Source organism: Chiloscyllium punctatum, chromosome 4 (assembly GCF_047496795.1).
Source record: "Chiloscyllium punctatum isolate Juve2018m chromosome 4, sChiPun1.3, whole genome shotgun sequence".
In the NCBI taxonomy this organism is placed as follows: Eukaryota; Metazoa; Chordata; class Chondrichthyes; order Orectolobiformes; family Hemiscylliidae; genus Chiloscyllium; species Chiloscyllium punctatum.
In genome coordinates this window covers 87629470-87652901 of record NC_092742.1, presented here as the reverse complement: position 1 = coordinate 87652901, position 23432 = coordinate 87629470, and the positions used below count along the sequence as shown (strand labels likewise).

The 23432-nt window shown below is 44.1% G+C and overlaps 1 protein-coding gene across 4 annotated transcripts in view; it reads right to left on the bottom strand.

Moving 5' to 3' along the window:
- The window catches only part of LOC140476506 (pleckstrin homology domain-containing family G member 3-like), a 199576-nt gene that overhangs the window by 9310 nt on the left and 166834 nt on the right, over nucleotides 1-23432 (bottom strand). For all 4 annotated transcript variants that reach the window (XM_072569241.1, XM_072569244.1, XM_072569243.1 and 1 more), the window contains 7 exons: nucleotides 19024-19110; nucleotides 18421-18454; nucleotides 17054-17155; nucleotides 13267-13305; nucleotides 10478-10488; nucleotides 5086-5421; nucleotides 382-498 (listed from right to left, as the gene is read on the bottom strand). In XM_072569241.1, coding sequence (XP_072425342.1) covers nucleotides 382-498; nucleotides 5086-5421; nucleotides 10478-10488; nucleotides 13267-13305; nucleotides 17054-17155; nucleotides 18421-18454; nucleotides 19024-19110 — 726 coding nt within the window. The remainder of the gene's footprint in view (nucleotides 1-381; nucleotides 499-5085; nucleotides 5422-10477; nucleotides 10489-13266; nucleotides 13306-17053; nucleotides 17156-18420; nucleotides 18455-19023; nucleotides 19111-23432) is intronic.

Genomic DNA, 23432 nt, shown 5'->3' with positions numbered 1-23432 from the left:
CAGCTTCTTCCCCACTGTTATTAGACTTCTGAATGGACCTTTCAAATTTTAAATTTAATACTTATCTCGATCTTTGTGCACCTTCTCTGCAGCAGTAACACTGTGTTCCTCGTTCTGTTCTATTACCTAATGCATTTTGTATGGTATATCTGCCAGTCCTGCAGATCAGAAAAACTTTTCACTCTACCTAGCTACATGTGACATTAATAAATCAGACCAAATCAAAACATTCCTTTCAATCCATTTATATCTGTGACAGCAAAGGTTAGTTCCCAGTTAATATATAATAACCTGAATGCCTCACTGACACATAACTATTAACAAGTTCTTTCTTTCTGAACAGTGGACACCGGTGATTTTTCTCAACTTTAATGTACATACCTCTTCAGAGACATTGGAATCACTGTCCCAGCCCCTGCGCTTTTCTGGATTTCCAGAGGGCTGACTGTTCTGCCGCTTGCACCCTTTGACATCCTGTAGTTCAACAGGATCTTCAGTCTAGTGGAGAAGGACACCATGTGAGACAAACAAGAAACTGTGGGTAATAAACCAAGGCAGTTACAAATGCCTAGCCCCTTCCCTTTCCTCCTTCCCACCTTCACCCCCTCCCAGAATCCCAAAGACTGGGTGAGCTGCGTCGCTGGTGAGTCTTAGCCCGAGCCCCTTCCTGTAATATTGGTTGTGTTCCCCAACTGATATTGCCAAACTAAATCCAACAATTAGGTTGTCCTGTTAAAAGCAGGTTATAGATTAACAGCTTTGGGTTAGCACTGTGAAACATGCACATGCTGTTTAAATGAGATTCCAGCAGGATTACCAGTAACTCGGCCGGGCTAGGGATAACATCATTTAGAAGGCAAGCATCTTTATAAAGAACACTCGGACTTCATGACCTCCTGGACTGGTTTCACCTGTCTGAGGCATAGTCAGGGAGCAAGCATATTTTGTTTCCCCTATAGTGCCTTCTAATGGCCATCAGATTTGCACATCTGTTTAGATTAGAGATTAGATTCCCTACAGTGTGGAAACAGGCCCTTTGGCCCAACCAGTCCACACCGACCCTCCGAAGAGTAACCCACCCAGACTCATTTCCCTCTGACTAATGCACCTAATATTATGGACAACTTAGCATGGCCAATTCACCTGACCTGCACATTTTTGGACTGTGGGAAGAAACCGGAGCATCCGGCGGAAACCCACGCAGACATGGGGAGAATGTGCAAACTCCACACAGACAGTCATCCAAGGTTAGAATTGAACCTGGGACCCTGGTGCTGTGAGGCTGCCGTGCTAACCACTGAGCCACCATGCCACCCTTGATGAGGGAGAGAGCTGGTTATAGAACGAGTAAAGCCATAGGATAAACACAGAATTTGGGATTTATTTTGGCAGGGAGAACATGGACAGATGATACAAAGGGTGCAATCTAAGGGACTGCTTTAGGAGCAGAGGAGCATACTTGCATTAGCCATTGAAGGTAGCAGGAGAAGTTGAGAGCATGGATAATAAAGCATACAGTATCTTAGGCTTTATTAATAGGGGCATAGAGTATTAGAGAGGAGGTTATGTTGAACTTGTACAGGACACTAGTTTAGCCTCAACTGGAGCACTGCATTCAATTTTAGAACTGCCTTTTGGAATGGTACGAAGGCATTGGAGAGAATGTGCAGAAAAGATTCAGGAGAATGATTGCATTTTCAGAATAAGATAGCAGTTCAGAGTGTTTTCTTCAGAGAAGGAAAGGCTGAAAGAGAGCTAATAGAGATATTCAAAACCAAGAGGGGTCTTGACAGAGGAAACGATTAAATCAATGCCTGCTTGTTTCCAAAGTGACTGGTGAAAGAAGCAAAAGGTGATAGGAGGAAAAGCTCTTCACACAGGGAGTGGTCAAGACCTGGATTGCACTGCCTGACAGTGTGGAGGAGGCGGGTTCAATAGAAGTATCCAAGAGGAAATCAGTTATCTGAAAAGGAAAAACGTGAAAGGCTATGGGGAGCTGATGGGAGAATGGCAGGAGGCGAGATGTTCATTTGGAGAGTCGACGGGCTGAATGGCCTTGCTTTGATCTGCAGCAAGTCTGTGATTGGTGAAGTTTCATACGGGGGGGGGTGGAATGAGAGGATGCAAAATTAACCAATCAACAGCCCTTAGAAGTAAAAATTTGAAATAAATAACGAAACCTATTAATTAAACCTGCTATAACAAGGTTTATAATTTAACAAAATAGTAAAAGGTCAGTGAGAAAACTAGAACACCAAGAAAAGTGAAGAATCAACAAGTTGAAGTGAGGCAGATGAAGAAATAGGCCTCGGGATCAAGTGGGACGCATTTGCGTAGATATTGCAAAGGGCAGAAAATAAGCAAATTCCACATGAGAAGTCATTAGAGCGTTGGTCATTTGAAAAGAACAGGGTAACATATTACTCCTGTCCCTGTACTTCATATACTCAGTATTACTGGACTAGTAATCGAGAGGCTGGAACTCCTGCTCCAGAAACTCAACACTGCAGCTAATAAATCAGCATCGAATAAATTAATTAAACGTGGAATAAATTACTCTCTCATTCATGAAACTGCAGGATTGTTGTAAAATCCATCTGGCTTACTAATGCCTTTCATGAGGTGTATAAAATCTACAGAAAATGCTGATGGAGTTTTGTGTTTTAAATCATAAAATGTATAGAATTTAATAGGCAAGATGAAACTATAGTAAATCTCAGAATACGATATGCAATACTGGAGGAAACATACTAAACAGTCAGAAAGAGGGTACAACGTAGATTAACTAGAATGCCACCTAGTATGAGGAAATACAAAAGTGAAGACAGACTTGAAGGGATTTTGTCATGATCCCATTACGAAAGATATGATCAAAGAATTAAAAGTATGAAAGAATGGGACAGGCCAGATAGAAATAGACCAGTTTCAGTAGTCAAGAATTTAAAACAAAACACAGTTTAAAAAAGGGGAAAAAAGAGACATGTTGTTACAGCAGAGAATCATGACTGGAATTCTCTTTCAGCGTCTGTGATCAAGTCAGAAACTATGTTAATGCTCAAGATTTGATTGGACAAATATGGACGGAATGATGTGTGAAGAGGGTAGGTAAACATGGTTAGGATGATTAACATGAAATGATGGCCTACTTCTGGTCATGGTACTTCTGTATATTTCCAAATAGCTTTTCTTGCTAAGGGAGAGGCAGTACAGTCTACATTTAACCTCTGGAATGTCGTTTCGTCTTCAGTCCAGATTGATAGAAAAACCAGCTCTATCCTAAACCAAACAGGCAGTCACTAACCTACTTGGTGTGGGCTATAGCATAACTCCACTCCCATCTTCCTATCCACAAATTTGGCAGTACATTAGGAATTTCAAACTGCAGGTTAGAGGCTAAAACAGTAACACGCCAGTCAAGTGAGTTGGAAATGATACATTGGAAGCTTTTTTTGGGTGGGAGAGTTCATTTAAACTATTGAGACAGGAGAAGGAACGTGTTACCTTTAGTCCAACTAGACTATGCCTGATGCCAATGTGTGGTTTCCAGAGTTAAAAAAAAAATTCCATTCTTCATCACTAACATCCCTCACACAGATAAGCACATGAAAACAACTTTTGAGCTTCATTATTTAACACTCTTATCAATCCATCAGATAACTGGAGCACCGTTCCAGAAAGCTATGATTTGAAATCCAAAACTTTCAACATCAAGTAATTTCTCTCAGTCTTATCTAAAAAGATTAATTTTCCAACCAGCACAACAACGTATGATGAGATGCTGGAATTATTAATCTAAGGAATGCCACTGTGTGGGATGGAAGGTTATACTTTGGGCCACCCAGTTAAGACAGAGATGAGGGAGGAATTTCTTCTCTCAGAAGGGAGTGAATCTGTGGAATTCTTTACAACCGAGGGCTGTAGAGGCTGGGTAATTAAGTATATTCAGTGATAAGATAAACAGACTTTTAATCAGTCAGGGAATCAAAGGTTTAGAGGAAAAGCAGGAAAGTGAAGTTGAGGTTTAGGAGATCAGCCATGACCTCATTGAATGGCAGAGCAGACTGGGATGGGCTGAGTGGCCTACTACTGCTGCTATGTTTTATGATATCCAATGTAAACATTAAGAACGTCTAGGTTATTTGGGCTATGTATTTCCAAGCAGCATTTCTTGCTAAGGGAGAGGCAGTACAGCCTGCTTTTAACGTCTGGCATATCGTTTCACTTCCAGTCCAGATTGTTAGAAAAGCTCCCTCTAATACTTTCTAACAAAAGCTTTCAGGGCAGTGGCAGGCTAAATATAAAGTAGGCTTCCTTCTATGTTGATCCATTAACACCCCTTGGCACAACAGGTGTTAAGTGACAGTGCTCATATCAAGCATTGTCTAAGTCAGGTACAACACAAGTTACATTCAAAGCAAAAGCAGCCAACAATGCTCCTTAACCCTTCAAAAGGGGGCACTTCTTACACAGGGTGCCATTTTGATTCCCCACTAGGGCCACCCCATTGGGTCTCTCTGACTTAAGACTCTGATTCACATTAATGCCAAATTATAGCCAAATATTGGCCAAAATGGAGATTCCACTTGTGCCAGCAGAGAGTCGTCGAGGTGGTCTCTAAGCTAGGTGTAAGAGAGTTGTTTTGTAACTCCTCAGCCCCTTACGAAACATTGTGTTGAAACCAAATGTGAGAGGACTTGCCTTTCCTGGTGAACATGATTGATTGGATAGAAATCCGTTCTCAAAATAAGCCAGCAACCCCAAAGAAGCAACATCACACGTCCAAGTCAACTGAATCAGTAGTTCATTGGTTAATGGTGTCTTGACTTCATGTTAGTGTTGAGTATTGATCAAGGTACTTAGGCAATGGCATGCAATTCTGCTCAATGATCCAGCGTGTTCCTCATCAAGGCAATCTGAGCCGCAGAGCATGCTGGGATAGCAGCATCAGATACAACAGGCAGGTGTTAAAAAACAGTTAGTGGTGCAGCCACTTCAAGCCGGTTCAAACCAGCAGAGCAAGCGGCCAAGCTCATTCCATGCGGAAGGTGGACAGAGAAAAAGAGAGACAGAAATAGAGGCGCTCACCATGGAGAACTTAGCAGAAAGCAAAGCCCTGGCTCTATAGTGCCAACAGGAGATGGCAGCCAGCAGTGAACTGGCAAAGTCGGCTACCTGGTCGCCCTCTATCATTAATTCCTCTTCCGGCTCCATGCCTTCTTGGACAATCTCTGTACCTCTCGCCATTTCCTCGGAGTCACTTGCATTCTGGAGCTCCAAGGAATCTTTGCTATGAGCCAGGTTGTCCTCAATGTCATCCCTCTCACTCTCGGGCTCATTCGTACTAGATCCAAGAGAACTGACACCCGTCAATGAATTCAAGGAATCCTTATTGCCCAGAAGCTCTCCATCGCTGCCTGCGTGCTGTTTGAAGGGATCAAATGGTTTAGTCATTGGGCCAAAGGTTCATCAAGGCATTCTACAACTTACAAGCACTCACTGACCACTTCCAACAATGACCATCTATCACAGATTATTAGCAATTCCTCCCATGCAGCTCAGCTCTGGTTATATCATAAGAATTCCTACCTGCGTTGGGTTCAATTGTGGCCACCTAAAATTAGTTGAAAGCAGGAAAACAGGTTTACTGGACAGAAGGTTGCATGGATTTGATCTGAAACGTTCAAAGCAGCGTAACCTCAGTCATTTACAGTACAGAAAGACGGCCATTTTAAAGATCTGACTTCCATAATCCCCGCTCCCGGCTCTTGGACCGCAGCCTTGGAGGCTATAGCAATTCAGGTGAATACTTAAATACAGTGTAAATTTTACTAAAGTTTCTGGCTCAACCATCATTTCAGGCAATAAGCTCCAACGCCCACCACCCTCTAAGTGATTTTTTTCCTCAACTCCTTGATTAGCCTTCCACCTCTTGCCTTAAGTCTAGGCCCTCTGGTTATTGACACCTCCTTTAATGCAAAAAGTGCCTCCCTATCCAACCAATGTCTCTCATAATCTTATATACCTCTACCAGGTCCTCATCTCAACCTCAGCAACCAAGTGAAACAACGCTAGCCCATCTAATTTTTCCTCAAAACTCAGATCAAATGACACCCTTTCCAATAAAGTGGTGACCAGAGCCGCGCTCAATACTCCACCATTGTAAACAGTTCCAGCATAATTGGCTTCTCTTGACATCTTTACCTTGGGTAATAAAGGTGAAGATTCTATATCCTTCTTAACAACCTTATCTACCTGCCCAGCTCCCTTCAGGGATTTGTGAATATGCACACCAAGATCCCTCCGAGCTGGTGCTTTCCAGGATCCTGCCATTCATGGTCTAGTTCCTTGCCTTATTAGCCCTCCCTAGCTGCCTTCTTTGAGAAGAAGGTGACCAAACAGTTGGATGAGGATAAAGTGGTTGATGTGGTGTATACGGATTTCAGTAAGGTTCCCCACGGTGGGCTATGACACAAAATACTGAGGCATGGGATTGAGGGTGATGTAGCAGTTTGGATCAGAAACTGACTAGCTGAAAGATGACAGAGGATGGTGGTTGATGGGAAATATTTATCCTGGAGTTCAGTTACTAGTACCGCAAGGATCTGCTTTGGGTCCACTATTGTTTGTCATTTTTATAAATGACCTGGATGAAGACAGGAAGGATGGGTTAGTAAATTTGCGGATGACACTAAGGTCAGTAGAGTTGTGGATAGTGACGAAGGATGTAGTAGGTTACAGAGGGACATGGATAAGCTGCAGAGCTGGGCTGAGAGGTGGCAAATGGGGTTTAATGGAGAAAAGTGTGAGGTGATTCACTTTGGAAGGAGTAACAGGAATGCAGAGTACTGAGCTAATGACAAGATTCTTGGTAGTGTAGATGAGCAGAGAGATCTTGGTGTCCAGGTACATAGATTCCTGAAAGTTGCCACCCAGGTTGACAGGGTTGTTAAGGAGGCATTCGGTGTGTTAGCTTTTGTTTAATAGAGGGATTGAGTTTTGGAACCATGAGATCATGCTGCAGCTGTACAAAACTCTGATGCGGCCACATTTGGAGTATTGCATACAATTCTGGGATTATAGGAAGGATGCGGAAGCTTTGGAAAGGGCTCAGAGGAGATTTACTAAGATGTTGCCTGGTATGGAGGGAAGGTCTTATGAGGAATAGCTGAGAGACTTGAAGCTGTATTTGTTAGAGAGGAGGTTGAGAGGTGACTTAATTGAGACATAAGATAATCAGAGGGTTAGATAGGTTGGACAGTGAGAGCCTTTTTCCTTGGATGGCGATGGCTAGCACAAAGGGACATAGCTTTAAATTGAGGGGTGATAGATATATACCTCCAAAATAATTCACTAGTGCTAATGAACTTTGTGTTCTGACATTGTGCAAGGCCTTTTATAAATAACTACTGACCACGACTTCATGGGTAACCAGAAATGGGCAACGCAATGTTGCTCTTACCCAGTCTCATCTAAATGTGACTCCAGTCCCATACCAATGATGTTGATTGCCAACTGCCCTTTGAAACAGCTCAACAAATTGTTCAGTTGTATCCACTCATTGCCAGCATTCACATCCCAAGAACATGTGCAAGAAGAAATACAAGATCTCACAGCCCCAAGGATGACATAAGTAATTAATAAGCATCTTCCCACATTCCGTGCTTTACATCTCTACTTCATAGAATCCCTGCCATTTGGAAGCAGGCCATTCGGCCCATTGAGTCCATATCAACCCTCTGAAGAGCATCCCACCCAGACCCAACCCCCTACTTTATCCCTGTAACCCTGTATTCCTCATGGCTAATCCCCCAAACCTACAAATCCTTATGGGCAATTTAGTATGTCCAATCCATCTAACTTGCACATGTGGGAGGAAACCCATACAGACACAGGGAGAACGTGCCAACTCTACACAGTTGCCTGAGGGTGGTATTAAACCCAGCCTCCCGGTGCTGTGAGGCAGCAGTGCTAACCACTGAGCATTCGTGCCATCCTATTTCCCTCGTTATTATATCAGATCTGTGAAGAGACTTGTGCTGTGATGCTCAGCTCAATGCATTACTTTGGGATGGCAGCCCCTGCTGAGAGACTATCCAAAACATAAAGTGAGCAGCTTGGCTTGTTATTCAGTTCTCGTGTGGGTCCATTAACACACAAGCAACAGTTAATACACTTTGTAACTGGCAGATGTTTTAATTGCCTGGACCAGAGCCCCGTCTCAAAGTTAAGCAGTAAAATGCTTGATGCCATGTTAACTCCTGTTGAGGAGAGTACAGATCAACCCCACTGAGTCCATACAACAGCTGAATTTTCTCCAGCGGCAGGTTAGCCTTTGGCCTGATAACTAGATTTCCTAAAGGGACCTTCGATGTACTTTGTCAATTGAATGGTGCAATTTGTAAAAAAGGAGAGAAGTCACGCTTTTTAATCTTGCACTCGTCAGGACTGGGATGCAAGAAAAATGGGACATTTATGAGACATGAGAAGAAGAGATTGCTGACTGGGGCACTGTTAACATGCAAATGTAGCAGAAACCGTTCCTGTCAATCTCAGTTCTTGGGAGTAGGCAGGTAGACTCCGACTGGTCAGGAGTGCAGCAGAGATCTGCAAGGTACAGATGATAGTCCACAGGACTTTGTTTTATTTCCAGTGAAACTAGTTTGCACATACTCTGCACCTTTTTCATTGGGGGGGAAAAACAAAAGGGGTCAATCTCTGCTGCATTCCCATGGCAACATCCCGGCCAATCAGAGTGAACCTGCCAGGTCTGAGAATTAAGATTGGCAATTAGCTGTTCCCAAAGTATTTCCACGCCAACCGTGACCCAACCAATCAGCATCCTCTTCTCATGCTGTACAAAATATCCCTTCCCTTCACCCCCTCAAAGTCTTGCATTCCTAGTCCCAATGACTGCAAAATGAAAAGCTTCAACTTCTTAACTTCTTTTAAAGAGACCAACCAATTATTCAGCATCAAATTAACAGCTCTACCAGGTGGATACAGAAGGGGAAATAATAGGCTGAAACCTCTAGAGTGAGTGCCAAGCCAATGTCTGTGGGGGTGGGGACACTGAGAGGCATTGGTGTACTTTGTTACCTGGCAACAAGATACAGACCAAGCCTCAAGCTGTGAGCCATTCACTAGTCTGTTGTTTAAAATGTGTGTGAATTGGGAGACCCTGATTCCTTTAGGAATAGGCAGGGTGTGATACCAACACCTTGCACAATCAGGATCAGTCTGAATGCTTCAGGCTTCTCTGCATCTGTGAGACCAAATGTAAACTAAGGGAATGTTTCTCAGAATATCTCAGCCCGTCCCGAAAGGGCCATCCTGACCTCCCAATCACCATCCATTTTCCCTTCCCACTCCCTCTCTGACATGTCCATCCTTGGCCTCCTCCATTGCCACAATGAATCAGACCACAAGTTTGAGGAACACCACCTCATCTTCCGCCTGGGCAGCCTACAACCCGGAGGACTCAACATTGAAATTGGAGAACTCAAATAACCTTCCCACCCATCCCTCAATTCCGTCTCCAGCCCCTACTCCTACCGATCCCTCCTTCCAGCTACCAACTGGATTAATTCTTCCCATTGACCAACCAGGTCACACCTACCATATGTGTTTACCTATCACTACCTCACCATTCCGACCACTCCCCACCCAAAACTCTCCCCCTTATCCCCCCCAACCCCTATCAGCAACTCCCCCTACCCACACCTCCATTCCTGGAGAAGGGTTATGTCTGAAACTTAAAAATGTGTTGCTGGAAAAGTGCAGCAGGTCAGGCAGCAACAAAGGAAAAGGAGAATCGATGTTTCGGGCATGGCTTACGCCCGAAATGTCGATTCGCCTTCTCCTTTGATGCTGCCTGACCTGCTGCGCTTTTCCAGCAACGCATTTTTAAGCTCTGATCCCCAGCATCTGCAGTCCTCACTTTCTCCTAGTTACATCTGAAATGTCAACTTCTCCACCTCCTGATGCTGCCTGGTTTGCTGTGTTCTTCCAGCCTCCTGCTGGTCTACTCAGGATTGCAGTACCTGCAGTTTTGTTTTGTCTCTTCCTTTGGCTCAGCAAGTCAGGGGTCAGAAAAGCTCTGACTGAGCCTCACTCTGGACCAACGTCAACCAGATCTCTCAGGTCTGTGCTACCACTGAGCACACTGCGTCCAAGTTAGAAGGCCTGAGTACAACGTGACCACCATAAGCTGATTGCTGTTGGTGATGACCATCAGATGGCCTGTGATATTGAGGAGTGTGCCAGTAATTTATGCTGGACAAACAGGTGGCCAGGTACTCCAGGTTCCAAACCTGGACTCTGGAGGGAGGTTGAAAAGTCAGAGTCGAGCTAAGAATCTAACTCCTTTCTGATGAGGGGTAAGAGTGAAAAACATTGCAATTACCCATTAGCACAGACACATGCAGTTTAATAAACAAAAGCAAGCATTACACTACAATTGGAGGGGTGATGGTCTTACCTTCAGCGAAACTGTAGATTTAAAGGAGGAGGGAGCCGTCACATCAGAAGAAAGCAGTGTGGGAAAGGGTTGTGGGGGGGAGGGGGGGGAAGAGAGAGAGAGAGACACACACAGAATATTAGATATCACATATTGGGAAGGCTGGACAATGAGGAAATGAGTGATCACTGTCAAATTAGCAGTAATGCTTATTCAGCAGAAAGAGTGGGTACTCAAGTAGCACTGGGACTGGAACCTCTGGGAACAAAGACATGTTGGAAGATGATTAACTGTTGAGAAGGTAACATTTATATGACCTGAGGACATCCCAACGTGCTTTCCAAGCAATGAGGTCCTTTCAAAAGTTTGTCACTATTGAAATGTAAGTAGTTTAGCAACAAGCAAGCTCCCACCAATGGCAATGAGATAAGTAAATCATCAGAATCTTTATGATGTTTGAGGGATAAATAATTATGAAGGACATCCCTTCTTTGGAAAAGTGCACTGGAATTGTTTTTCAAGATTCACTCAAGGGGACAACTGGGCCTTCGATGTGAAACTTCATCCAAAAGTTGGCAACTTTAACAATGAAATATTTACACAGTATATTTGACAGATCTGGTGCTTTTCTGGAGGAGGTTTTGAGCCCCTTACATTTTGACTTCAAAATCCCCTGAATCTGGTGCAGCCTATTATACAGCCATCTCGAGCATCAAGGAGAGGATGTATGAATATACAGCAAGAGGAAAACATGTCAGAATTGGGGCAGAGGTTGATGAAGGCTCAGCCTCAAGGCTGGTAGCTCTCTCGCCTCTGGGTCAAAGCTTGTGTGATCAAGTAATGAGAACAAGACCGAAATTCACACTGTACTGGGAATGCCACACTGTCAGATGTACAGTTTTCTAGATAAGCTAATGAAGTTTTAAATCTGTCCTGTCAAAAAAGATTTTATATAATAAATATTTTAAACAAGAGTGGGGGAGGTTACCCTTCATGCTCTGGCTGATATTTAACATCACGCATCAGTAACGTAGATTGTCTGATCATTATCACATTGCTGTTCGTAGGAGCTTACTCTGTGTAAATTAGCTGCTGTGTTTCTTATGTTACAAGTGACTCCACTTCAGAAGTATTTAATTATTTACAAAAGACTTCAGTGCTTAGGTAGTGACAGTTACATCAAAGAAAGTCTTTCTTAAAAGACCAATAAGCTCGTCCTATGGTCTCAAGATTAGGGGAAGTAGATTTAGGACAGAGATGGAGAGGAACTGCTTTTCCCAGAGAGTAGCGGATCTATGGAATTCTCTGCCCAAGGAAGCAAGAGAGACAGCTTCATTAAATACATTCAAGACACAGGTGGATTGGTTTTTGCATGGTAGGGGAATTCAGGGTTGCGGGGATAATGCAGGTAGGAGGAGATGAGACGATGGATAGATCAGCCATGATCTTAAATGAATGGCAGAGCAGGCTCGACCGGCCAAATGGCCTACCTTCGGCTTCTGTAACTATGAAACCATGAATATAATGGATAAATATCATGGAGGCTCACATCTGATCATCTGTGCTCCCCCCACCCCCCCCATAGCCTAATAGTCTGTGGCCAATTTCAGGCTTGGGTGACCAGAGATGCCTCAGAATGATCCACTACTTTGATGGTTCTGTGTCTTTAGGAAGAGGTGAGGAAGGGAAGAATTTTACTCCGAGCCAAACACTGATGTTATTTACAGATTGATCGTGGCATCAGCGTTCATTTTTCGAAATTTTAACCTTGAAGGAACTATTTTTCCATAGAGGGAATAAACCACTCTGGAAGAATGGTGCCTTTGGTAACATTTGAAGGGAATATAAACACAGACTGACTAGAACAATAGTGGGGTTAAAAAGGGTATGAGAGTAGATGAAGTTGCATTGCCTCGAGTATATAAACTGAAGGGGTGATCTAACAGAGGGGATTCTGATGTTTACAGGGTAGTCTTCTTAACAACAAATCAACCACAGTTCCATGGTCATTATTAGACCCTTAATTCCAAATTTTAAAAAAATAAATTGTCATAGTTTATGAAAATGATGGGTCCAACTTAAACCTAGGTTCTAACTGGAGTAACTTCATTATCCCCAAATACTGGATTTGAAATTATTTCCTATTTTTTGTTTCTAATCAACCAGTTGAGAGATGTTATTACGCACCCCTGGAGTAGGTGGGACTTGAATCTGAGTCGTTTGGTCGAGGAGAAATTATTTCCCCGAGTCCAAATTAAAGGAACTTAATCTTAAAATTACAACCAGGCTGTTCAGAGTGATGTCAGGACACACTTCAAGCTAAAGATATTGGAAAACTGAAAAACTCCTTCCCAAAAGAAGGAATTTTTTGAAAATTTCAAAATTAACATTGGTAGATCTTTGTTAGTGATGAGAAGTAATGGTTACGGAAGCAGGTTGGGTGGGGATGGGAAATCGATGGGCCGAGCAGCCGTCATCTCTTTGAATGGTGGAAGATGTTGGAAGGGCCAAATGGCCTGCTTCTACTGGTCCTATGCTGGGTGGGGAGGATGATATTTCTAATCGTGAAGCCTCCCACAGTTGAATAGAGTTGCTCATATTCAGTAGTCATAATGCGCAAAGGGGCTACAGTGAAGGGATTGTGGGGAGGGATCTCAAAGGTGAAGGATTGTCCCTTGGATGGTATACTGCCTGCATCCATGGAGCGAGTCCACTGCTCAAGGTGACACCTTTGCAAGAGAAATCAGAAGGAGGAGTGTCAGAAGGCACATAAACCGGGTATTTATTTTGCTGGGAGTAAATTCACTCACCGCTCTGCACCAAGGATTTCAGGATCTGCTTCGTCGGCTCTGTTGGGGTGGGGGGGGGCAGGATTGGATAAACGAGAGAGAGAAAAAGAAGAGTAAGAGATAAAAGGTATCCTGTCAGATTATTGCCAGACAAATGAATGACTCAACAGCCTTGCATTCCTTTCACTGGCATCATTGTGAAGACTCCAGATCAAATCACTAGTGAGCCACATTAATAGACAAATTTGTACACCTTAGGATTGCTGGCCTTTTCAGCACGGTGAGTTTGCTGCTGTCTTACACTCAAGTAAAAACATTTCCAACTCAACAACCTGTTGAGATCTGTGCTCCTCCAACTCAGACCTCCCATCTTCTTTGACCCACTGGTGGATTCAAATTACCCTCAAGTTCCTTCCTTGACCCCTCCAGCTCTCTCTTCACAGCGAGATGCAGCTAAATTCATTCAGCAAGCCCACGTCGACTTGGCATGGGATCTTGCCGATAGCATTCCTGCAAAGCAGAATATTCGGGGTGGGGGCTACATAAATGCAGGCTGTGGTTGCTGTGTCAAGTTTGCAGCACGTGGCTCCTTTCAGAAGCTCAAAGTGGCACCTGCATATTGTGGGCAGAGTTGAGGGAGCGTGGAGGGAGTTGCAATGCTGTCTATCAGTGTCCAAGCTGAGCCACTCAAGGTCTGTCAGTGGAGCTGTAAAGCAAATGGAGAGGTGTTGCTGCTTCTGTGGCACTGACAATGTTTCTCAGGGTAACTGGAGAAAGGATTGATCCACTAAAGGATAATGAACGAAGGCTGTGTGTCGAACCTGAGAGAATGGGTGAGACTCTGAATGATTACGTTGCATCAGTGTTCACAGAGGAGAGGAACATGATGAATGTTGAGATTGGAGATAGAAGTTTAATTAGTCTGGATCACATTGACATAAGTAGGGAAGATGTGTTGGGTAGGCCACAGGCTATTAGGGTGGACACATCCCCAGGACCGGATGGGATCTATCCTGGGTTGCTGAGGGAAGTGAGAGCTGAAACAGCTGGGGCCCTAACAGATATCTTTGTGGGATCCTTAAACACAGGTGAGGCACTGGAGGACTGGAAGGTTGCTCATGTTGTCCCCCTGTACAAGAAGGGTAGTAGGGATATTCCAGGTAACTACAGACCAGTGAGCCTGATGTCGGTGGTGGGAAAGTTTCTGGAGAGGGTACTGAGGGATAGTATCTATTTATATTTAGAAACAAATGGGTTTCAGTGATATGCAACAAGGTTTTGTGTGGGGGAGATAGTGTCTTTCCAACTTAGAGTTCTTTGAGGAAGTGACCAAGTTGATAGATGAAGGAAGGGCTATTGATGTCATATACATGGACTTTAGTAAGGCGATTGATAAGGTTCCCCATGGTAGACTAACAGAGAAAGTGAAGTCACGTGGTATGCAGGGTGTTCTAGCTAGGTGGATAAAGAACTGGTTGAGCAACAGGAGACAGAGTAGTAGTTGAAGGGAGTTTCTCGAAATGGAGAAAGGTGACCAGTGGTGTTCCACAGGGGTCAGTGTTGGGGCCATGTTGTTTGTAATATACATAAATGATCTGGAAGAGGACACTGTTGGTATGATCAGCAAGTTTGCTGATGACACGAAGATTGGTGGAGTAGCAGAAAGCATAGGGGACTGTCAAAGAATACAGGAGGATATAGATAGACTGGAGAGTTGGACGGAAAAGTGGCAGATTTCAATCCAGACAAACGTGAGGTGATGCAATTAGGCAAGTCTAATTCTAGAGTGAATTATACAATGAACAGAATTATACAATGAACGGAAGAGCCTTGGGAAAAGTTGATGGGTAGAGAGACCTGGGAGTGCAGGTCCATTGTACCTTGAAGGTTGCTGCACAGGTGGATAGAGTGGTCAAGAAGGTATATGGTATGCTTGCCTTCATTGGATGGGGTATTGATATAAGAGCTGGCAAGTTATGTTAAAATTGTACAAGACATTGGTTCGGCTGCATTTAGAATACGGTGTACGGTTCTGGTCGCCACCTTACCAAAAGGTCTGTGGACGCTTTGGAGAGGGTGCAGACAAGGTTTACGAGGATGTTGCCTGGTATGGAAGGAGCTAGCTATGAAGAAAGGTTGAGAGTGTTGGGTTTATTTTCATTAGAAAAATGAACCTGATTGAGGTTTATAAAATCATGAAGGGTATAGACGGGGTGGATAGAGACAAGCTTTTTCCCAGGGCGAAGGAATCAATAACGAGAGGTCACACTTTCAAGGTGAGAGGTGGAAAGTTTAAGGGGGATACACACGGCAAGTACTTCACACAGAGGGTGGTGGGGGTTTGTAACGCCTTGTCTGCAGAGGTGGTAGAGACAGGCACGGTAGATTCACTTAAGAAGTGTCTGGACGGATGCACGAGTAGGTGGGGAGCAGAGGGATACAGATGCTTAGGAATTGACCGACAGGTTTAGACAGTACATTTGGATTGGCTCAGGCTTGGATGGCCAAAGGGCCTATTCCTGGGCTGTAAATTTTCTTTGTTCTTTGTTCTTCACTTATGGACAGAGCAGGCTGGCATTGTAATTGCCTGTGCCTGGCTAAATCCTGAAAGTCACTAAATTGCAAGTGTGGTGTCAGAGGAATTAAAACTGAGTGAAGGACTGAATTGCCAAGTTTTTAAAACAGCTCTAGATTCTAAGGGGTCACCAGTTTTAGGACAGAGGTGATGACAATTTTTTTTCCTCAGAGGATGGTGAGTCTTTGGAACTGGCTTCCTCAATTTTTTCCTCAAATTTTTTTTTTTTTAAGGCAGAGGAAGAAAACAAAGGGTGAAAGGTTACTGTGGATGGGTGGGAACATGGAGATCAGATCAGCCATGATCTTATTGAATGGGATGGCAGGTTCGAAGGGCCAACTGGCCTATTCCTGCTCATAATTCGTACACTTATAGATGAAAAACATCACTCAACTTGGTTTTCCTCTCAGCAGTTCTTGATAATTGATGATTGATGTCAGTATCAATTAAGATGTAGAAAGTGCCTTCCTCTTTCTAAAATAAAGTGCATCCAATAAACTTCAACAAAATTAAAATTCAACAAAAAATTGAATTAAAGATATGGACAACGCACTCCTGTTTCTCTGATGGCCCACCTCTTGTACAGGGCCTCAAGTGAATGACACAGGCTCCCTCTCCAGGAAGGTTGGCATGGGTGTCAAATGTATCCATGGAAACGAGCTGTAGAATTGGGCTGAATGATCTGGCCCTATCGCGAAGGCATTCTGCTTGGACTTGTCGAAGTCTCTGGCTGAGATAAGGTGGCCAGCCTCCAACATGCTCCCCGTCCACAAAAGGTGTCCAAAATATCGGGGAGACGGGACTGAAGTTTAGCAAGAAACCGAGGAGCAGTCTCTTCGTTTGATGAAAGAAGGGATCATAACCTCACGCGCGCACAGTGTGAATGTGAAACAAAGGCCCCCTCTCGGCCACCAAGATAGCAGGCAGCCTGGGAACCCGCGAATCGACTTCCAAAAGTTGTTTTGAATAAGCCAAGGCAACAGAGTTGAAATGCTAAGTCTGTCTATTTTCCATGGATGCTGCCAAACCTGCCGCATTCTCCACATCAGTTTAAAGATCACCGCTTGGCATCGGGTGGGCTGAATGGCCTTCTCTGGTGCTATAACCATCCTGTACCACACTCCCCACATCACCTCCCCAGTGAGTCACATGTGGGTGGAGTGGATGGGGGAAGGGGTTTCTCCTGGTCCCTATGTTTGCCCCTTGCCCATCTGACCCCATACTAGGTCTTACCAGACTGCCTGCGGCCCCTGCGGTAGCTCACTAGCTCCTCCACCGGTTGACTAGTCATAGATTTTTTGGATCTTTCCGGGCTGTACCGATACTTGGAAGGATCTAGAAGGATCACAGCAGGAAGAGCAATCAATTACCTGTCAGCCACTGGGTTTATGTTGAGGAGGAATAAACTGTCAATGTTCAGGAACACAAGAACAACAAAATTTTTTAAAAGAGAATGTCTTTTCAGATTGTCACCTAATAATGAAGTTATTGAACAATTGTATCAATTCATCTAAAATAGACTTGGACATGGATCCTTTCCCTTGGAAAAGCCCTACCTTGACCACCCATCGCATTTCAAAAGACGTCCCAAAATACTTTATTCCATTGAAAATCAATTCTAATGACTCAAGCAAGTTATATGCTATCTGCCTCCACTGACCACCTCAGAAGGCAGTTCCTTAGGATAAGTATTTAACTCACTTAAATATCTTAAAAGCAGGTTAGTTTTGAATTGGCCCACCTCGTAGTCAGAATAAGATGACACTTTAACTAGATCCTACAGATAAGTAACAAAAGGGAATGTTGCACACTTTCAGCTTTGTATCACAAGACCCAGGTCAGATGTTGACCAAAATCTCCCTCTACTCTGGCCCAACAACTAGCCTCAGTTCCAATCCCAATACAAATTCTCTGACAACACTAGGCTGATCGCCTTAATTCCCATGTTAGGTATCTTTGTGACTACCCTGAATAGGCCATGTCAAACCTAATCTAGGACAATTTTACACTGGAAACTGCCACTTAGAGAGAGAGTACTTTTGAGAAAAACTTTTTTTTTCTACTGGGACGGCATGGTGGCTCAGGGGTTAAAACCGCTGCCTCACGGCACCAGGTTCCCCAGTTTGATTTCAGTCTTGAGTGTCTGTCTGGAGTTTGCGCATTCTCCCTATGTCCGCATAGGATTTCTCCAGGTGCTCCGGTTTCCTCCTAGATTCCAAAAAGGTGCAGGTTAGGTGCCATGCTACATTGCTCATAGTGTCCAGAAATGTGTAGGTTAGGTGGATTGGCCATTGGAAAATGCAAGGCTACAGGGATAGGGTGGGATTGGGCCTGGGCGAGATACTGTTCAGAGCGTCGGTATGTCGACTCGATGGGCCAAATGGCCCGCTTCTACAGTGTAGGGTTTCTACACCAAATCTCAGTTTGCATTGGATCCTGCATTCATCCAGGATATATTCAAACGTACACCCCTGAAACGTCACAACTCAGCTTCCACTTTCCCCAACCTTTCATTTTGATAAGGTGAAGAAAACACCAGCTTCCAAACCAGATGTTTAAAGCTTTAAAGTAACATGTCAGTCTGAGAATGTCGTACTTACAGTAAGAATCCATTTCCAAGATGGCTTCCTTGGCCTGAAAGGAAATGATAAATGTCAAGTTACTTTGAGCCAAGGGGTATATATGAACACAGAGGCAAGGGAGTAAACAGTAGCCTACCAGCATCACACAACTCAGACCGGGGACAGCTGGCAACTGCTTATTACAACTTATTAAACAAGAATAGTCAATACCAGGTCATGTGCACATCAGTGGTTGAAGGCACAGTAGCAGAAAGACCGTAAGAGAGAGAAACCCACACCCACACAGTCTGGACTGGGTCAGGTTGGATTAGTGCAGATTGCCGGAGAGTAGGTTGGGTTGAAATAGGTTGAATTGACATAGGTTAGATTACAGTAGGTAGAGACCAAGCGACCGATTAATGCATGGGAAACTTTATCCACAACTGTCTCCAACATTCAGTTTCCGACATCCATCCTGAAGCTGTCTAGGTGGGATTTAAATGCAAGGCCCCAATGCAAGGTGGCCAAAAAAGAAATTGCATAATAGATCTGGCATTAAATACTGTTACCTAATGTTTGTGATGGACCTGGTATTCAGTGCCACACTACCAGTAGCCTGTTTTGATTCAAGGAGCAGCTCACCTTCTGGGGAATAATGGCATGGTAGTTCTCTAGAATTAACCTCTTGATGTGGTGTGTCCAGAGACGCTTTTCTTCCACTGTCTTTGCCTGAGAGAGACCAGAATGTCACACAGTCACTTAATGAATGGAAAGACAGGTTCAAAAGGCGGACTGGTCTACCTGTGCTCCTAACTCATACGTTTGTGGATAAAAAACATCAACTATAGTGCCATAGATGGAGAGGAATTTGTTAAGTGTGTACAAGACATTTTTTTGATTCAGCATGTGGATGTACCTACTAGAGAAGGTGCAAAACCTGACCTACTCTTGGGAAATAAGGCAGGGCAGGTGACTGAGGTGTCAATGGGGGAGCACCTTGGGGTCAGCGACCATAATTCTATTATTTTAAAATAGTGATGGTAAAGGATAGACCAGATCTAAAAGTTGAAGTTCTAAACTGGAGAAAGGCCAACTTTGACGGTATTAGGCAAGAACTTTCGAAAGCTGATTGGAGGCAGATGTTCGCAGGTAAAGGGATGGCTGGAAAATGGGAAGCCTTCAAAAATGAGATAACAAGAATCCAGAGAAAGTATATTCCTGTCAGGGTGAAAGGGAAGGCTAGTAGGTACAGGGAATGCTGGAGGACTAAAGAAATTGAGGGTTTGGTTAAGAAAAAGAAGGAAGCTTATGTCAGGTATAGACAGGATAGATCGAGTGAATCCTTAGAAGAGTAAAAAGAAAGTAGGAGTATACTTAAAAGGGAAATCAAGAGGACAAAACAGGGACATGAGATAGCTTTAGCAAATAGAATTAAGGAGAATCCAAAGGGTTTTTTCAAATAGATTAAGGACAAAAGGGTAACTAGGGAGAGAATAGGGCCCCTCAAATATCAGCAAGGTGACCATTGTGTGGAGCCACAGAAAATGGGGGAGATACTAAATGAATACGTTGTATCAGTATTTACTGTGGAAAAGGATATGGAAGATATAGACTGTAGAGAAATAGATGGTGATATCTTGCAAAATGTCCAGATTACAGAGAAGGAAGTGCTGGATGCCTTGAAACGGTTAAAGGTGGATAAATCCCCAGGACCTGATCATGCGTACCCGAGAACTCTGTGGGAAGCTAGAGAAGTGATTGCTGGGTCTCTTGCTGAGATATTTGTATCATCGATAGTCACAGGTGAGGTGCCGGAAGACTGAAGGTTGGCAAATGTGGTGCTACTGTTTTAGAAGGGGCGGTAAAGACAAGCCAGGGAACTATAGACCAGTGAGCTTGACCTCGGTGGTGGGCAAGTTATTGGAGGGAATCCTGAGGGACAGGATGTACATGTATTTGGAAAGGCAAGGACTGATTAGGGATAGTCAACATGGCTTTGTGCGTGGGAAATCATGTCTCACAAACTTGATAGAGTTTTTTGAAGAAGTAACAAAGAAGATTGATGAGGGCAGAGCAGTAGATGTGATCTATATGGACTTCAGTAAGGTGTTTGACAAGGTTCCCCATGGGAGATAAATGTAAGGTGCTGCATTTTGGGAAAGCAAATCTTAGCAGGACTTATACGCTTAATGGTAAGGTCCTAGGGAGTGTTGCTGAACAAAGAGACCTTGGAGTGCAGGTTCATAGCTCCTTGAAAGTGGAGTCGCAGGTAGATAGGATAGTGAAGAAGCCGTTTGGTATGCTTTCCTTTATTGGTCAGAGTATTGAGTACAGCAGTTGGGAGGTCATGTTGCACCTGTACAGGACATTGGTTAAGCCGTTGTTGGAATATTGCATGTAATTCTGGTCTCCTTCCTATAGGAAGGATGTTGTGAAACTTGAAAGGGTTCAGAAAAGATTTACAAGGATGTTGCCAGGGTTGGAGGATTTGAGCCATAGGGAGAGGCTGAACAGGCTGGGGCTGTTTTCCCTGGAGCGTCAAAGGCTGAAGGGTGACCTTATAGAAGTTTACAAAATTATGAGGGGCATGGATAGGATAAATAGACAAAGCCTTTTCCCTGGGGTTGGGGAGTCCAGAACTAGAGGGCATAGGTTTAGGGTGAGAGGGGAAAAATATAAAAGAGACCCAAGGGGCAACTTTTTCACGCAGAGGGTGCTACCTGTATGGAATGAGCTGCCAGAGGATGTGGTGGAGGCTGGTACAATTGCAACATTTAAGAGGCATTTGGATGGGTATATGAATAGAAAGGGTTTGGAGTAATATGGGCTGGGTGCTGGCAGGTGAGACTAGATTGGGGTTGGGATATCTGGTCAGGATGGACGGGTTGGACCAAAGGGTCTGTTTCCATGCTGTACATCTCTATGACTAACTCTGTTTCCTCTCAGCGGTTATTGATAATTGATGACTGACGTCAGTATCAATTAAAATGTAGCAAAAAAAAGGATATAGACAAAAAATATATAAACAGGAGATTTAAAGTCTCCACAGTTCAGGGGACTGACTCTGAGCTAGCTGGCCACAGCCAGTGTTATTGTGCACCAGTAAATAAAGGGTGATTTAGTGACAGGATACCCATCTTGGTGCAGTTATTTCACACACCCTCTGGGTGCATAAACATTTCCTCAGATTCTCTTCCATTCCACTTCCTCCATAACATAAGTTCGACCCTCTGGTCTGAGGCACACCTGCCATGAGGAAAAGGTTCTCACAATCTACTCTCTCATAATTTTGTATACTTTAATCAGATCACCCCCCTCAGCTCCAGGGAGAAAATAGACCAGCCTATCCTGTCTCTCTTGAGACTTTTTATCCCAGACAAGATCCTGGTGAATCTCCTCTGCACCCTCACCACCTTTGTTCCTCAGTACTCCCCAGGGACCTACCATTTGTGTATAACCTTTATAAGAGCTCCCAAAATGCAATGCCTCACACTTACAACACAAAAAAAATTAAAACGTAGTAAGTGCCTTTTCCTTTCAAAAAAAACAATGCAACTAATAAAATTAACTCACTCAAGGGGACAACTGGGCCCTCAATTTAAAACTTCATCCAAAAGTTGGCACCTTAATGAAATATTTAGATTAGATTAGATTACTTACAGTGTGGAAACAGGCCCTTCGGCCCAACAAGTCCACACCGCCCCGCCGAAGCGCAACCCACCCATACCCCTACATTTACCCCTTACCTCACACTACGGGCAATTTAGCATGGCCAATTCACCTGACCTGCACATCTTTGGACTGTGGGAGGAAACCGGAGCACCCGGAGGAAACCCACACAGACACGGGGAGAACATGCAAACTCCACACAGTCAGTCGCCTGAGGTGGGAATTGAACCCGGGTCTCTGGCGCTGTGAGGCAGCAGTGCTAACCACTGTTCAATACGACTTCAGCGTACTGGCTTAGATCTGGTGCTTTTCTGGAGTAGGTTGTGAGCCCATTAGATTTTGACTTCAACATCTTCGGAGGGTCGGTGTGGACTTGTTGGGCCGAACGGCCTGTTTCCACACTGTAAATAATCTAATCTAATCCCCTAAATCAGCCATGGCCTATTTTCCAGCCACCCCTCATTGCGCACTGTCATGACAATCAGGCAGGGTCTGCTTTGCAAAATCAGGTATTACTAAGAAAAGCTGGCATCTGTGGAGAGAAAGAGGAGTTGAGTTTAGAGTCTGGTGACCCTTCCGAGTGCAGAAGTTTTCCCAGAGGTTTCTGATTTTGTTTCAGGTTTCCAGCATCTATAGTGCTTTGGTTATTTTTTGGTGGTTTAGTGTCTGAAAAGTGCTGAAGGGACACTCATGAAAAGTTTTCACGCAAAGTGACAAAGTTTGCAAATGTCACAAATTCTATTAACGTAACAGATAGTAATGAGGGTTGCTGGCAAAGGCAGGATGGTAAAATGTGAAGTAGGACAGCAGAGTTCCATGCAGAGATGTGAGACATTCAATGGTGTTACCATCACTGAATCCTCCACTATCAACTTCCTGGGGTGGGGGGGGGGGGTTTATTATTGACCAGAAACTCAACTGGACTGGCTACAAAAGCATGTTTCAGGCTAGGAATGCTGCAGCAAGTAATTCACCTCCTGACTCCCCCATAGCCTGTCCACCATCTACAAGGCACAAGTCAGGAGTGTGATGGAATACTCCCCACTTGCCTGGATGAGTGCAGCTCCAATAACACTCAAGAAGTTTGACACCATCCAGGACAAAGCAGCCTGTTTGACTGGCACTATATCCACAAGTATCCACTCCCTCCACCACCAATACTCAGTAGCAGCTAGGTGTATTATCTACAAGATGCGCTGCAGAAATTCAACAAAAGATCCTCAGTTAGCACTTTGCAAACCCACAGCCACTTCCATCTAGAAGGACAAGGGCAGCAGACACATGGGAACACCACCCCCTGCTAGTTCCCCTCCAAGCCACTCACTGTCATGACTTGGAAATATATTGCCATTCCTTCACTGTCGCTGGGTCAAAATCCTGGA